We start from the raw sequence: 15407 nt of genomic DNA, 5'->3' as shown, positions 1-15407 counted from the left end.
TGCAGAATGTCACATCGGTTTGGCTACTGTTAATTCGATCATAAAACAATACAGGGAGACTGGATCCATCACACCCCAGAAAAAAGGAAACTGTGGCCGGAAAAGGAAGACTTCACCTGCAGATGATCGTTTAATTGTCAGGAAAAGTAAATTAAATCCTAGACTAACTGCTGTCGACTTAACCCGAGAGTTAATGGCTACCACTGGGGCGAATATTCACGTCACAACAGTGCAGCGTAGGCTTTCGGAAGCTGGACGAAGGGCTCGTAAGCCTATTAAGAAGCAACTGCTAACCCCTGTTATGTGCAAAAAACGCTTAATGTGGACAAAATTACATCAACACTGGACAGTGAATGACTGAAGAATGTACTTTTTTCTGATGAGTCTCATTTCGAGGTCCACGGCCACCGTGTTTCTTACGTACGGAAAGGATCCGAAAAAGTAACAGCAGCTCATCTCCAACAAGCACCCAAATACCCCCATAAAGTAATGTTTTGAGGTTGTTTTACACATGAAGGGCCTGGAGCATTAATACCTATCAAGGGAATGATGAATTCTGACAAATATATTCACTTATTGGAAACCAGAATCGTACCCCAGCTGCAAAAATCATTTCTGGATGGCAGAGGTGTGTTCCAACAAGACTTGGCACCATGCCATACGTCTCGAAAAACTACAGAATTCTTTAACAAGAAGAATATTCAGGTACTCCCCTGGCCAGGCAACTCACCCGACATCAACCCCATTGAGAACTTGTGGTCAATTTGCAAAAGAAGAATGCAAAAAATGGATTGTTCTACAAAGGAGATGATTTCTGCTCTCATTGGTGTATGGTTTCGCGATGAAGAAATGAAGAATATTTGTGGGAAATTAGTGGAATCCATGCCAAATCATCTCAGAGCTGTTATTAGGAACAAGGGAGGCCACATAGATTACTGAGGTATGTCTTAGATCCTTTTTTTTTTATCCCATTTGAGCGTTTTTGCATAAGTAATTATGTTGTTCGGATTAATTTGCATGCTACTGTACATGGATGAGTGGATGGATGGATGGTTGGATGGAGGGAGGGAGGGAAGAGCAAATGAATGAACGAGTTCTATGGATGGCTAGATGGAAAGACATATGGACAAATAAATGAATTTAATACAAGGACAAATGGGTGGATAGATGGATGGATGGATTGATGAATGAACGACAGTCATCATAAAGACAAGGAGTGTTTTAATATATATTCTATATAACAGATATACGCAATAAATTTAATTTTCATACAATTCTTCCACCACCTTTGTTTTCCAATATTAATCCTGTAATTCTGAAATGTAACAATATTACAAGTCAACATAAATACTCCCTTATCAACTTACTGATGAATCCTTTTATGCCAAGAGATTCTATTTCTGTGTACACCAGTAGTCTGCTGTAAGTCTCCACTAGAGCAGGTGCCAGTGCCATGTTTGACTTGGACTGTGCCAACTTGATCACGTGGGTCACAATGCTGTGTATGAGGCTCATCTTGGAATGCACTGTCAGGGAGTCCAAGATAGACATAGACAGGGGTGTAATAGGGCCGTTGGCCAGTGCTGCATTATTGGCTAATGGCGGAAGTGGTGGCTGCTGAGGGCCTTTCTGTGTTCCCAGTATTGTTTCCACCAGTGCCGCCATTGGACGGGAGAAGTACTCTTGGTTGGTGGAGTAAGCATTGCAGAGCAGGGCTATCCTGTAGTCAGAGCCCATGCAGAGCCCTGTGTTGTTTGGCATAACCAGATGCTGAAGGAACCTACAGGAACATAATTCAAATTAACAATAATAATAATAATAATAATAATAATAATAATAATAATAATAATAATAATAATAACCAGTGGCACCAACTTATATCGGCCCACAAGGCCTGGCCCATCTAATTATTATTATTATTATTATTATTATTATTATTATTATTATTATTATTATTATTAATGATTTATTTATTTCAACTTATACTTCAAGTATTTCGGCCCACCCAATGTCCTCCAAAAGTTGGCACCACTGACAACAACAGCAACAATAATAATAATAGTAATAATAATATTTACTTACAAATGGCTTTTAAAGAACCCGGAGGTTCATTGCCGCCCTCACAAAAGCCCGCCATCAGTCCTTATCCTGAGCAAAAATAATCCAATCCCTAGCATCATATCCCACCTCCTTCAAATCCATTTTAATATTATCCTTCCACCTATATCTCGGCCTTCTCAAAGGTCTTTTTCCCTCATGCATTTCTGGATTCACCTATATGTACTACATGCCCTACCCATCTCAAACATCTGGATTTAATATTCCCAATTAAGTTAGGTAAAGAATACAATGTGTGCAGTTCTGTGTTGTGTAACTTCCTCCATTCTCCTGTAACTTAATCCCTCTTAGCTTCAAATATTTTCCTATGCACCTTATTCTATAACACCTTATGCTGGGGTTTCGTAACAAGCTCTTTTTACAGTGATGGGTTGTTAGACCTTCACCCAACCCCTAAGCTGAAGGGCCACCCCTTATCGGCTGTCCACAACTACTTATTCAATTTATTCGCAGTTAACCTCCATATTCAGAGGCCATCTCCTCTATCTGCAACCTGAGGACGTGCCATGCCATGGCAATAATAATAATAATAATAATAATAATAATAATAATAATAATAATAATAATAATAATAATAGTAGTAGTAATAGTAATAATAATAATAATAATAATAATAATAATAATCATCATCATCATCATCATCATATCCTTCACGTATTAGACCCTACAGGATCTGTTACGGTCTCATGCCAGCGCTTAATAATAATAATAATAATAATAATAATAATAATCAGGGAAAGGATTTATATGTAAATACATATTTACTTATAAAGCTAATATAATTTATATTTTGCATTATCTTTATGTTTCACAATGTGTAGGGTTGAAAAATCCTACTTTTATTTTCCATATTTTTCCATATTTTAGAGTTTAGTACATATTTTCGTTAATTTCCATATATTTTCCATATTTCATATAAAACAGTCCATATTATATTAGGTTTAACAATAAAACAAAACAAAATTCCATTAACTTTTAAAAATAAATTTCAACAATAGAGATTTAAACACATGTTCAGTAATCCCTTTAACATCAGAGTTATTTGAAAATTAGCAGTCCTATCAACAATGGGAAAGTAAGTTACAAAACTGTATTAATTTAATTTAAAATTTTTAACAGACTTCAGTTGTGCAGCTCAACAGTTAAATGCCAGTCAGAGTACACATAGGTTCAGTTTTGTAAATCATACTATAAAGACGGTAAATATGCCAAAAGTACGTCATTCAGTCAATTTAAAATCAAAACTAACAAGTTACATTTCAGAATTTAAAGAAGATGGTTTATCAACTGACAATAAAATATTATTTTGTAATTTGTGTCAGTGTGCAGTATCATCTACACAAAAGTTCCTGGTGCAACAACACATTACAACTAGTAAACATCAGGCCAACAAACAACTAAATTCCAAGCAGAGACAATTGTTTTTAACACAACCAACAACATCGAATGTAAGATCTGAGTTTAACATCGACCTGTGCCGTTCTCTCATCTCTGCTGATATTCCTCTCTACAAACTAAAGAATAAGGTCTTCAGGGAATTCCTTGAAAAATATACTCAACATACAATCCCGGATGAGTCAACACTTAGGAAGACGTATGCTCCATCCATCTACGATGAGACAATACAGAAGATAAGAGATGAAATTAAAGATAGTTCAATTTGGGTTTCCATTGATGAGACTCCCGACAAAGAAGGTAGACTTGTTGGTAATGTAGTTATCGGTTTGTTAAGTGAACAATATTCTGAACGAATTCTTTTACATTGTGATGTTCTAGAAAAGTGCAATAACAAAACTATAGTTAAACTGTTCAACGAAGCTATGGGTATCCTGTGGCCAAAGGGTATTATGTACGATAATGTGTTATTCTTTATTAGCGATGCTGCCCCTTATATGGTCAAAGCTGGACAAGCATTATCTGTTGTATATCCTAAATTGACTCATTTTACTTGTGTGGCGCATGCATTTCATCGTGTGGCAGAAGTGGTCAGAGACAATTTCCCTAAAGTAGATTTGTTGATTTCATCAGTGAAAAAAGTATTTCTCAAAGCTCCCAGTAGAGTTAACGTGTTGAAAGAAATGTACCCTGAAATTCCATTGCCACCAAAGCCAATTTTAACTAGATGGGGTACATGGCTAGAAGCAGTTGAATATTATGCCGAACATATAGACTCTATTAACAATGTTCTCCTTGCATTGGACTCTGAAGATGCAGTCTCAATTGATACTGCGAAAACAGTTACCTGTGACATAAGTGTGAAGAATGACTTAGCTCACATTCAGCATACATTTTCATGCATCATAAAAACGCTCAAAAGTCTCCAAAATAGGCACCTTTCTCTATCTGAAAGTTTTGAAATTATAAATAGTACTGTGGAACAACTGAATCGTGGTAGAGGTAAAGTTGCAGATGCAGTAAGAGCTAAGGTGGACACTGTACTTTCAAAAAACCCTGGATATGAAGAACTACAAAAGGTTGTTGCTGTGATGAGTGGTGAATCAACAGTGAAGATTAACTTGGACTTATCCCCAGCAGACATTGTGAAATTGAATTATGTACCAGTTACTTCTTGTGACGTCGAACGCTCTTTTAGTCAGTATAAATCTATCCTCAGAGACAATAGAAGAAGATTCACTTTTCAGCACTTGAAAGAAATGTTTGTAACCTATTGTTATGGTAACAGACAATAAAAATTGTGTTTTGTTGAAACTACATTGGAAGATAAGGTACGTCCATTATATTTTTTGTTTAGTTTGATTAAAATGTACGAATATTTAACGTACATAGTCATTTTTTTATAATTTTAAGTCCATATTTAATTCCATATTTTGGTAAAAATCCATATTTAATTCCATATTTTGGTAAAAATAACTACATATATATTTACATATTTCATATATTTTTAGTCCATATAAATCCGTTCCCTGATAATAATAATAATAATAATAATAATAATAATAATAATAACAATAATAATAATAATAATAACAATAATAATAATAATAATAATAATCATCATCATATCCTTCACGTATTAGACCCTACAGGATCTGTTACGGTCTCATGCCAGCGCTTAATAATAATAATAATAATAATAATAATAATAATAATAATAATAATAATAATAATAATAATAATAACAATAATAATACTTATTCTAGCAGAATTAAGGCTGTAAGACCTTCTCTTTCATTCAACCAGAGGATGAAAAGGGATACATAATAATATAACACAAAAGAAAATTATATACTCGTACCTAAGAAAAAATCGAAGCAGAAAAGTATGCATAAACCAGAAGAAAATACCTGTTACGATAATGATAATGATAATCACAGTGATACTAATTTTTTAATTTGTTTAAGTTTGTACTAATAAAACATACAGTATGTGCCAAAAGACAATACTGAAAATGGATACTGTGTTTTTATGTAACTAGTGATCTATAAGCAATGGGCGAATCCAGAAATGTACATAGAGTGTTAGTTGGGAAGCTGGAGGGAAAAAAGACACTCAACAACAAAGACATTTTCTTCTGAACTAATTGCAGTTCTAAGCAAAGCACTGAGTCTACAATATGTTTAAATATTCCGGCAAATAAACACATGCATGCTAGGCAAACATGCGCAATAGCCAAGCAATAATTTGCCACATACTGTACACAAAAATTGGGAAAGAGATGTCTGCTTGAAGGAAATCGTTTTTATGCCGTTAAATACTGTAAATTTAATTAAAGCTATTTAAATGTTTTAGTTAATTTAATAAAGAATGTCTTTTTGTTGAAGTGGGTGTTTCTTGCACTGGATCCCTCAAATATTAATATTAAACCATTATTTTAAGAAGTACTTCACGAACTTACTCATGATGCACTTTCAGAGTGTGTGGTATAGGCCGATGAATGTTCATATGGTCTAACTGAGCCTTCTTCAGTAAGTGAATCCATATGCAAGTCATAGCCATCTGGTGTGTACAGAGTGCTTTATTAAAATCTGGCACTGCCAATGGTTCCTTCTCTGGGTACAGCAAATCATAAAGTTTCAGCACTGGCAGGAAATTGTTAAGCTGAAAATTAATAAAGAACAGAATTACATTAGTTTTTAAAAGTTTTTTAAATCGTTATTCTAGTAATATTGTATCAATTGTGCGTTTATCGAGCATTAGTGACATTTCAGATAATGAGAGAGTGATTTGACAATATGAGCCCAGAGATTCAAAATGGGTTTATGTGATATTTGTCTTATAATTGCAGAAAAGCTCTGAAAAAACCCAATCAGGTGATCAGACTAGCGAATAAGGATTATAAAGAATGGACACTGAGCGAATTTTCCTGTGTTTTGTTTCTCTGTGTGCCAACGTATAGTTCCACTTTCAAGCGCTAGAGGTTAGTGTAATTGAGCATACGCTAAGATATAATTGAGAATAGAGTTGAGACACAGGATCCAAACATCGCCTACCTTATTGCATAATCCTTATTGCTTTGCTTCAAATAAATTCAAGTTAACAGCTTTTCCTTATTTCTCAGTAACAAACTAGTTGTAATAATAATATTTTATATTTCAGATATCATAAATTATATTATAAAATAATATAATACATTATAAAATTAAGTATCGAATTCGTTTAATATTTGTATATAATATAATATCGGTATATGGTTTTACTTCTCGTAAGAGTTTTGTTTTTCCATTTTCAGCGCTATCAAATCATTACATATTTTAATTGTTGTTAGGGTCAACGTCTCAACTCTCATTATAAAGGAACTCTAGAGTCTAGACATTACAGTTCGTGACGGATTTATTATTTTATGGATCCAATTTATTTTAATTGAGTACATAATGTACCTAGATGTATTAATTATGTGTTATATTTCCTCTGTGTCGACTGCTAGCTGGTGTGATGTTAGCGCCAACTCTAGGGAGAAAGCAGAATCTCACGCTTTAGCTGGCTTGAAGGTCATTGAAATCAGTCCGGCTACATCAAAGGTACCGACGCGAAGTGTCCATTCTTTATAATCCCTATTCGCTGATCAGACCATGCGGGGTTCAAACTCAAAATCAACATTTCTCTGTAATCGAAGCATATTTTTTTAACCATACAACTTTATTCAAAATACGTTTCCATTGAATTGATAAATTATAGATAATAATTAATTTCTGTAAAGGAATGGGGAAAAAAAACATTCTGGGGACGTAAGTTTATAATATTAGGCTACATTTGATACTTTGCATCTTATAAAAGAGTGACAGAGGATTTGAGGAAATCCCTACGATTGTGTGTAATGTTATTAAGATAAATAAGAGTTGCTGTAAGATTTAAGTGTGTCTAAAGAACAGAATGAAATAAGCTATGAACAGTAATAACGTTTTAGTTGGTTATTTAACGACGTTGTATCACCTACTAGGTTATTTAGCATTGATGGGATTGGTGATAGTGAGTTGGTATTTGGTGAGACGAGGCCGAGAATTCGTTAAAGATTACCTGATATTTGCCTTATGATTGGGGAAAACCTCGGAGAAAACCCAACCAGGTAATCAGGTCTCGAACCCACACCCAAGAGCAACTTCAAATTGGAGGCAAGCGTTTAAGCCGACTGAGCTACGCTGGTCAATAATAACAACAACAACAACAACAACAATAATAATAATAATAATAATAATAATAATAATAATAATAATAATAATAATAATAATAAACAGAAAAAACTTGTTACACTCAATTTTGGATTGAATGCCATTTTGTTATTCTTTTCAAATAGGCCTACTCTCCTGTCTGTTTTAAATAAATATTGTAAATTTTATACTGAACAACAATGTAGTTTATTATTCCAACAATAACTCCTCACCTTCTACAATTTAATTCTGCTCCCGTCAACAATGGGATTTGCTCTCCACACAGTAACACAGTATTCGTTAGTGCACTCCAAAGACGACAATGACAATTTACTTCGACTATTACGAACAACAATGAACTGTTAATCTTAACTAATATTCACAAAGCACTATTTATAACACAGAACTGTCAGTTCTCAGTTCACAGCTCGTTTGTCTTGGCTAGTTCTTCTAGCTCAGTCACTTGCGTTCACAGAATCTCGAACCCCAGACCTTCAGAGACGATCCGCTGAACTTCGAACTCAGGTCCCCCAACTGCGGTCCACTGCACTCGAACTCCGGGCTTCAGGCTCCACAGTTACGGACACAACTCAAGTCGCGCTCTGATCTCGAAGCTGGCTTCACTGCTACACAAGACTAACTCGCTTACTGTCCAAATCTGTCTGTAACAACACAGGCTTACTGACTGACTGACTTTCACTTGCGTCTTCTCTTTTATAAGCAAACCATAGTTTCTGGAGAGTTCGCGATCTCGAGATTTCCGCGCGTGTCCATTCTCGAATCATCCGGATATCTCTCCGCTCTGCCGCGGTCGCTCTCTCCCCTCCCCCCCCCCTCCTTTCTACACCACAGCACATGCCACAGGAAGCAGATGCGCGCGCACTTGCGCCGGATTACGGCCGACTTAACCCTTCCTCCGTCGGTCGTGAGATCGAACCTCACGTGGCCGTCACAATATTATTTTGGTTTATGTGTAACATTCTCAGATGAATTGGGTTGCAAATACGGAATAAGAAGAGATTGTTACAAGAGAAAAGACTGTACATATATGCATACTGTCAGCCTCGGCAGCGTAGTTGGTATAGCACTGGCCTTCTGTGCTCGAGGTTCGATCCCAGCCCAGGTCGATGGCATTTAAGCGTTTAAATGCGACAGGCTTATATCAGTCGATTTACTGGCATGTAAAAGAACTCCTGCAGGACAAAATTCGGGCACATCAGCAATGCTGATATACTCTGCAATTCCAAGCGCCGTTAAATAAACCATAATTTGATTTATATGCATATTACGACAGACAGCAAGCCAAAACACTGTTGATATTAGCCATGCAGAAAAAAATGTATTTTCTTGAAATATTCGAATCGATTTTTACAGTAGAACAATACTTTCCTGCATTTCATGTAATGAGAGTACAAAATTAATCACACATGAATACAGATCACATACAATTTCTGAACGTTTTTCCTCGACATCTTCTTTTTCTTTTCTTCTTCATCCTCACTGTTATCATTATCATTCCCAAGCTCTTTTTCTTATTTTTTCTCCTACTGCTAATCTTCTCTCACTCTGACTTCTTAAGACCCTCTTCACCTCATCCTAAACTTCATAATAATTGCTGACAAAGACACAACACTTATAAATGGAGGTAGAAATCACGACATTTCACACAATCACAGAGTGTGTGCCCTTATGCATGGAAACCATGCAATGTAGACAACTTTAGCAGTGATTATAATTTGACCAACTGAAACGAAGGATCTTTCAAGACAAAACAAACTTTTTTCCTATCAATTAAGTAATAGTGGCTCCATCCTAAAAACCTTTCAGTCACACCACATACAAGGGCACAAATGCACCCACGCCCACACTCATAAACACGTGCTTGTGTTCTCTTTTCCTTCCTCAATTTCGGTCCATTTCTCCTTCTCCCGCTTATCAGTTTACAGCTAAAATGTTATTTGTCCGTTAAAAATTCGCTTTCTAATTGAATTGGTTATTTCCAAACATGTACTGTTCTGCGCAAACTACTTCAGTAGCATTTATTACATTGATCAAACTAAAATTCGTTTCTTATTCATTTCTATAGAAGAAATATGTGACTTATTTTATGATTTTTTAACAATAAATTATTATAGGAAAGAGTAAAGAGCACTCTGGTTGAAAAAAGTAAAAAAAGGTAAAGGTATCCCCGTAACATGCCATGAAGGCACTTGGGGGGCATGGAGGTAGAGCCCCATGCTTTCCATGACCTCGGCACTAGAATGAGGTGGTGTGGTCAGCACCACGCTCTGACCGCCTTTTACCCCCGGGAAAGACCCGGTACTCAATTTTTATAGAAGGCTGAGTGAACCTTGGGGCCGTTCTGAAAGTTTGGCAATGAGAAAAAATCCTGTCACCACCTGGGATCGAACCCCGAACCTTCCAGTCCATAGCCAGCTGCTCAACCAACTGAGCTACCCAGCTGCCCAGGTTGAAAAAAGTAACATGCACGAAAATGTCACATGTTACATTTTCGAAATAATCAATTCAATTAAAGTATGGATTTGAAATGCAATAGAGCAAAAAAATGTATGCAATTTGATTCTTAAGTTATTAACACTGCTTTAATTTTTAAAATTAATTATAATTAACTTACTGGATTCCTCTGGATGCTTCCAGAAATGAATTGTAACAGCACCCACATTAAATGATCCCTTCCTCTCCTCAAATCACGTCCAGCTAACTGTAAAAATTTAAATAAATGTGTTTTTTATTATTATTGAAAAACAAAATCTGTACGAAGCAACTGACAAACACATTTTTAGCTCCAGAATGCTAGCCAATTAAAGAAATGATACTTCTGAATAGTTCATTCTCTATTTGTAAATCCTCGTGAATCATCCTGTATATGTCACAAATTATATTTACCTTATCATGGAGTGCCATTACTATATTGGGAAAAGACGCAAACTGGAAGAGGACGAAATAAATAAGCTGACTTGAGAGATGAAGCCACAGCCAATGACTGTTTGAAATGTCGTCTGTATCAGCCTCTGTCTCTGAACGTTCCATGGCCAGGATTACCAACTCTACCAACTGTTCCTCCAAAGCCACACAGCGCTGCTTGTGCTACATGCAACAAATGATAAAAATTTAACTCTATTAATAAGACAGGATTGCATTACATTCTCAGACTTCTATGTGAAAGATTGTTTTTCCATTCTAAGGACAGAGTTCATGTTATGGATTTGAATTGTATTGTATTTATTAACATTCCATGGTATTCATACATTGCCTTACAGCTAGAATATGGAACAAGTCAAAAACTTAATACTATTATAAAGTCTTAATTTATAGTCACAGTCTAGATGAAATATATACAGACGAGATTTACAATATAGTCTACTAGTACAACACATAGTTTTAATATCAATTTCATGAAGTGTTATTGAATGTCATGAATTCACCTACAGGATAGAAGGCATGAAAAATTAGATACTTCTTTAATTTGGCCCTAAATAATCTTATGTTTTGAGTTTCATTTTTTATATCGATAGGGAGGCTATTAAAAATTTTTACTGCCATGTAACGCACTCCTTTTTGATAGCACGATAGACTTGCCGATGGAGTATGAAAGTCATTTTTTGACGTGTATTTATGCTATGAATTGTTGAATTAGTTACAAAGTTTTCACGATTACATTAGAGGAAGACTATTAATGAAAAGATATACTGACAAGCCATGGGTATTATTTGTAGTTTTTTGAAAATAGTCCTACAAGATTCCCTAGATTTGGCACCTACTATTATTCTAATTACTCTTTTTTGTAATAGAAATATACTGTTACTATCTGTGGAATTTCCCCAGAATATTATTCCAAAACTCATTACCGAGTGGAAGTATGCAAAGTATATTGTTTTTAAGGTATTGATATTTACTATCTTTTGCATAGCTCTAATAGCAAAACAAGCTGAATTTAGTTTGGGGGTGAATGAAAAGGGGCCTTGGTGACACATCACATGATTATATAAGAACTGAAGCATATAACAAAATAGTTTTTAAAAATTTGTACGAACCTGTTTTTGTAACCCCAGCATAGAACACACCATATCTCTTGAATATGGCTGCTCCAGAACATATCTCAGCAGACCAGTCTGTGGCTCAAGCAATTCACGGTCATATGGAAGACTTCCTTTGAGTGTAAATTTAAGACTTGACGGATCCAATTTCCAGGGGTTAATGAGGTGATCTGCATACCCCGAATGTTCTACCACAGGCAACATACGAGAGTGTCCAATAATGGACACCATCTGCGCTGTAGCTCGGAAGCTTTCCACAAAGCTTGACAAAAGTTCAGCCAATTTCTGCACAGGTACAAGCACACTTAATATCTTCATCTGATGTATACAACATTACAACATTATGAATATATTTTCACCAAATATAAATTAGAACAATGTTCAAGAATTCTTCAATTTTTACATAGTGAAATAAACACAAAAATATACCATGCTAAAATAAACTTTGAAATCAACTTGTAAAAATGAATTGTTTTATAAACAATATTTATCATAATCAAATATCAATTCTGAACTATTATTTAAATCCAATGCTTTATTTCCAAAAAAAAAAGTAGTTTCATAAACAATATACCAATTTTTGTTTCAATTAAGGTATTTACAGATTAATACTGAATGCATGTACCATATGAAGGTGGCATCGAAAATATCAATCACTCAATCAAAATAAAATAAAATTAAATTAAATTAAATAAATAAGCAAATCAATTAATCAATCTTTTCAGTGTATCCAGCTGTTTGCTGATAACATAAGGTCCACTGTAGTCTTTACAGTTTCTGTTTTTCATGAGAAATAAATGGTATTTTGACCAGTGTTCATTATAGATGGTCTCGCACCATGGCATCGTGGTCTAAGGCATCCTGCCTCGGACTTGCATTACAGAATGCGCGCTGGTTCGAGTCCTCATGGGAGAAGAAATTTTCTCATGAAATTTCGGCCAGTGTATGGGACCGGTGCCCACCCAGCATCATGATGCACTTGGGAAGCTATGATAGGTAGTGAAATCCGGTTACGCAAACCAGCTATAATGGCTGGGGGAATTCATCGTGCTAACCACACGATACCTCCATTCTGGTTGGATGATCGTCCACCTCTGCTTCGGCATGTGGCCGTGAGGCCAGTAGCCAGCTAGTCGGTCTTGGCCCTTCGTGGGCTGTGGCGCCACGGATTATTATTATTATAGATGCCTGTTGCTAGTAGCCAGATTTGGGGTGTAGTCAATATATACTGCAGAGCTATGTCTTCTGCAACTAGTACTGATGATTTTAATTAACTTTTGTGGTTTATGGATGGACAGTATAGAAGAATGTGTTTCAGATCTTCATCATGATTATTACACCATAGACAAATAAGAGTATCAGAAAGGTGATATCAGTGTAGGTACAATTGTGTGACAATGTGACCTGTTTTGGCTCTTGTTAAAAATATTCTTCATGCAGTTACCACAAGTTTTTGTACATTTCCAGGTAATTTAGTTTCTTTTGTATGGACTAAAATTTTTCCTTTGTCAGAAGAGAGCCAATTGTTGATCCATAGGTTTGTAAAATGAGAGTTTAGTGAAACAAAGGCATCGAAAATATTAAAAATCCCCACCACGACTCTTAATGTAGTAGTAGCAGTTCCCTCACGTATGAATACAATGATTCCAGATCTCCCTCCATTACCGTAATACTCCGCTGACTATGATTCCTTCTGGATGTTGCCGATGGTATCAAAATGACGTCCTTTCAGCTTGCCTTCATTTCTGGGAATAGAAAGAAGTCACAGAGTCCAAATCTAGCGAGTAAGTAGAATGGAGGGTAACAGCCATTTGTTCCTGGCCAAAAACTTCTGGGCATTAAGCACTCTGTCTTGATGAAGCTGCCAGTTCTTGTCTCACCAAAGATTGAGGACGACACCTTCTCACATCTTCACGCAGTTACCGTAAACTTCACAGTATAAATTAGAATTGAGAGTAGAAATTCACAGGTGAACAGGTGAATTTTTGCGATATTTTGAGAAAATGGCTGGTCACTGGCTTTCCTATGTGGTTGTCACTGTAAACCTATATTCATCCGGCTTTGAACTTTGCATACAATTGAATGCCATTGTCCAACAAAGAGCTTACTCACCAAACACTTCTTGAAGCTTTGCTAGGATCTCTGTTGTGCTGTTTCCAAGATTGGCACAAAATGTTATGCAAATTTGCTGTTCCATCTTAAAAATTTCCAAACAACATATGTACCATGAATAGGGAGACCAGATTCACATAGATAGAAAAGGGGACACAAAGCTTCAAAAAGAAGGACATTGTTCGAAAAAAGGAGATAGAAAATATGTAGGTACTTAATTTAGGACCAAGCCTATATTATACTATAAATTACGTCAATATCTATTTTCTTACAAAATATTTACAGTACAAATTTAGGTGTATATCATACTTAAAAAATATTTTAATATTACAAAAATAATTATGATAAAACATAATAATAATACTTTTACAGTTTGCTACATATGCAAGTCAAGCCAAGGGAACTATAATTATTATCAAAATACTTAAAAAGACCGCACAAAATGTGAATTTAATATTACTTTGTATGCAAAGAGAGTTACGATCGTTGGCAAAGAGTATATTCTCTCCATGCTGCTGCCATCTATAGGAAAATTACTTGAAAAAGACGTCAAATCAGATAATTTCAAAATATCAGACATGCAAGTTACGAAAAGGAGGACATTTCTTGATTTTTTAAAAATCCACCCGGATCCCGGACAAAGGCCTAAAAAGGAGGACATACCCGGACAAAAGAGGACATCTGGGTCACTCTAACCATGAAAAACAAATGAACATCTCTACTCACATGTCCACCTAGCTCTGACCACTTGGCACAATGACTCACAGCACATGCTAGTACTACCATCTATAATGCATTGCACTACTACAACTGGTTTAGGTATAGTGGCCACAATCTGAATCTTTTCGGTACACACTCTCTGTCAACAAGATACAAAAAAAAGTGTACTTAGAAGGTTATAATAGTACAAAATTTACGAAACATACCCAATGTGGCCAATTTCTATTCTCAGGATAAGCTTTCTGAATTTCTGTGACTATGAAATATCCAGGCAACAGGCAAGCATTCCTGTCAAATATATATTCAATGACGTTCTCCAGTGCTTTAAGCTGAGGAAGCAACGAAGCATTCAGTCTGCATGGAATGGTTTGAGCTTTTTCTCGACATCCCTGTGGGAAAACAAACATAAATTACATTAAAACCCATATTCACATAGGCAGTACCCTATTTATCAACAAATTAGGAATTGTATTTAGTTACAATAAAGACAGAAAGAAATCTTTTTTCATGGCGAAAGCTTGCCATACATGTAGATACTTAAAAGCACTGCCAAAAATGGACATCTTTATCTGACTTCTTGATTTACGACTGTTGACTAGCAGTCTCTGCTCGAGGGAATCTGGCTGTCAGCAATAACTGGCCAATATAAGACCGAGTTAGTAGCAAATATCACTATGGCAAGATGCAGTAGAAATGATGACCAACACATGCACAAGTACTGTTTCAAGTTGGGATGAAAATTTGTCAAATTAATATTGTGCCTTTCAGCCCATACATGCTAAAAATCACTATA

At 35.6% G+C, this 15407-nt stretch overlaps 1 protein-coding gene across 1 annotated transcript in view; it reads right to left on the bottom strand.

The window, feature by feature from the left end:
* Nucleotides 1–15407, bottom strand: part of MED23 (mediator complex subunit 23) — a 55607-nt gene that overhangs the window by 28915 nt on the left and 11285 nt on the right. The window contains exons 4-9 of the mRNA XM_069819006.1: nucleotides 14821–15003; nucleotides 11780–12067; nucleotides 10632–10832; nucleotides 10360–10446; nucleotides 5975–6177; nucleotides 1368–1780 (exon numbers count right to left, since the gene is read on the bottom strand). Of these exons, the coding sequence (XP_069675107.1) occupies nucleotides 1368–1780; nucleotides 5975–6177; nucleotides 10360–10446; nucleotides 10632–10832; nucleotides 11780–12067; nucleotides 14821–15003 (1375 nt within the window). The remainder of the gene's footprint in view (nucleotides 1–1367; nucleotides 1781–5974; nucleotides 6178–10359; nucleotides 10447–10631; nucleotides 10833–11779; nucleotides 12068–14820; nucleotides 15004–15407) is intronic.

Source organism: Periplaneta americana, chromosome 1 (assembly GCF_040183065.1).
Source record: "Periplaneta americana isolate PAMFEO1 chromosome 1, P.americana_PAMFEO1_priV1, whole genome shotgun sequence".
NCBI lineage: Eukaryota > Metazoa > Arthropoda > Insecta > Blattodea > Blattidae > Periplaneta > Periplaneta americana.
Note: the sequence above shows the minus strand (reverse complement) of the source record. Positions and strands in the feature narration are given on the sequence as shown.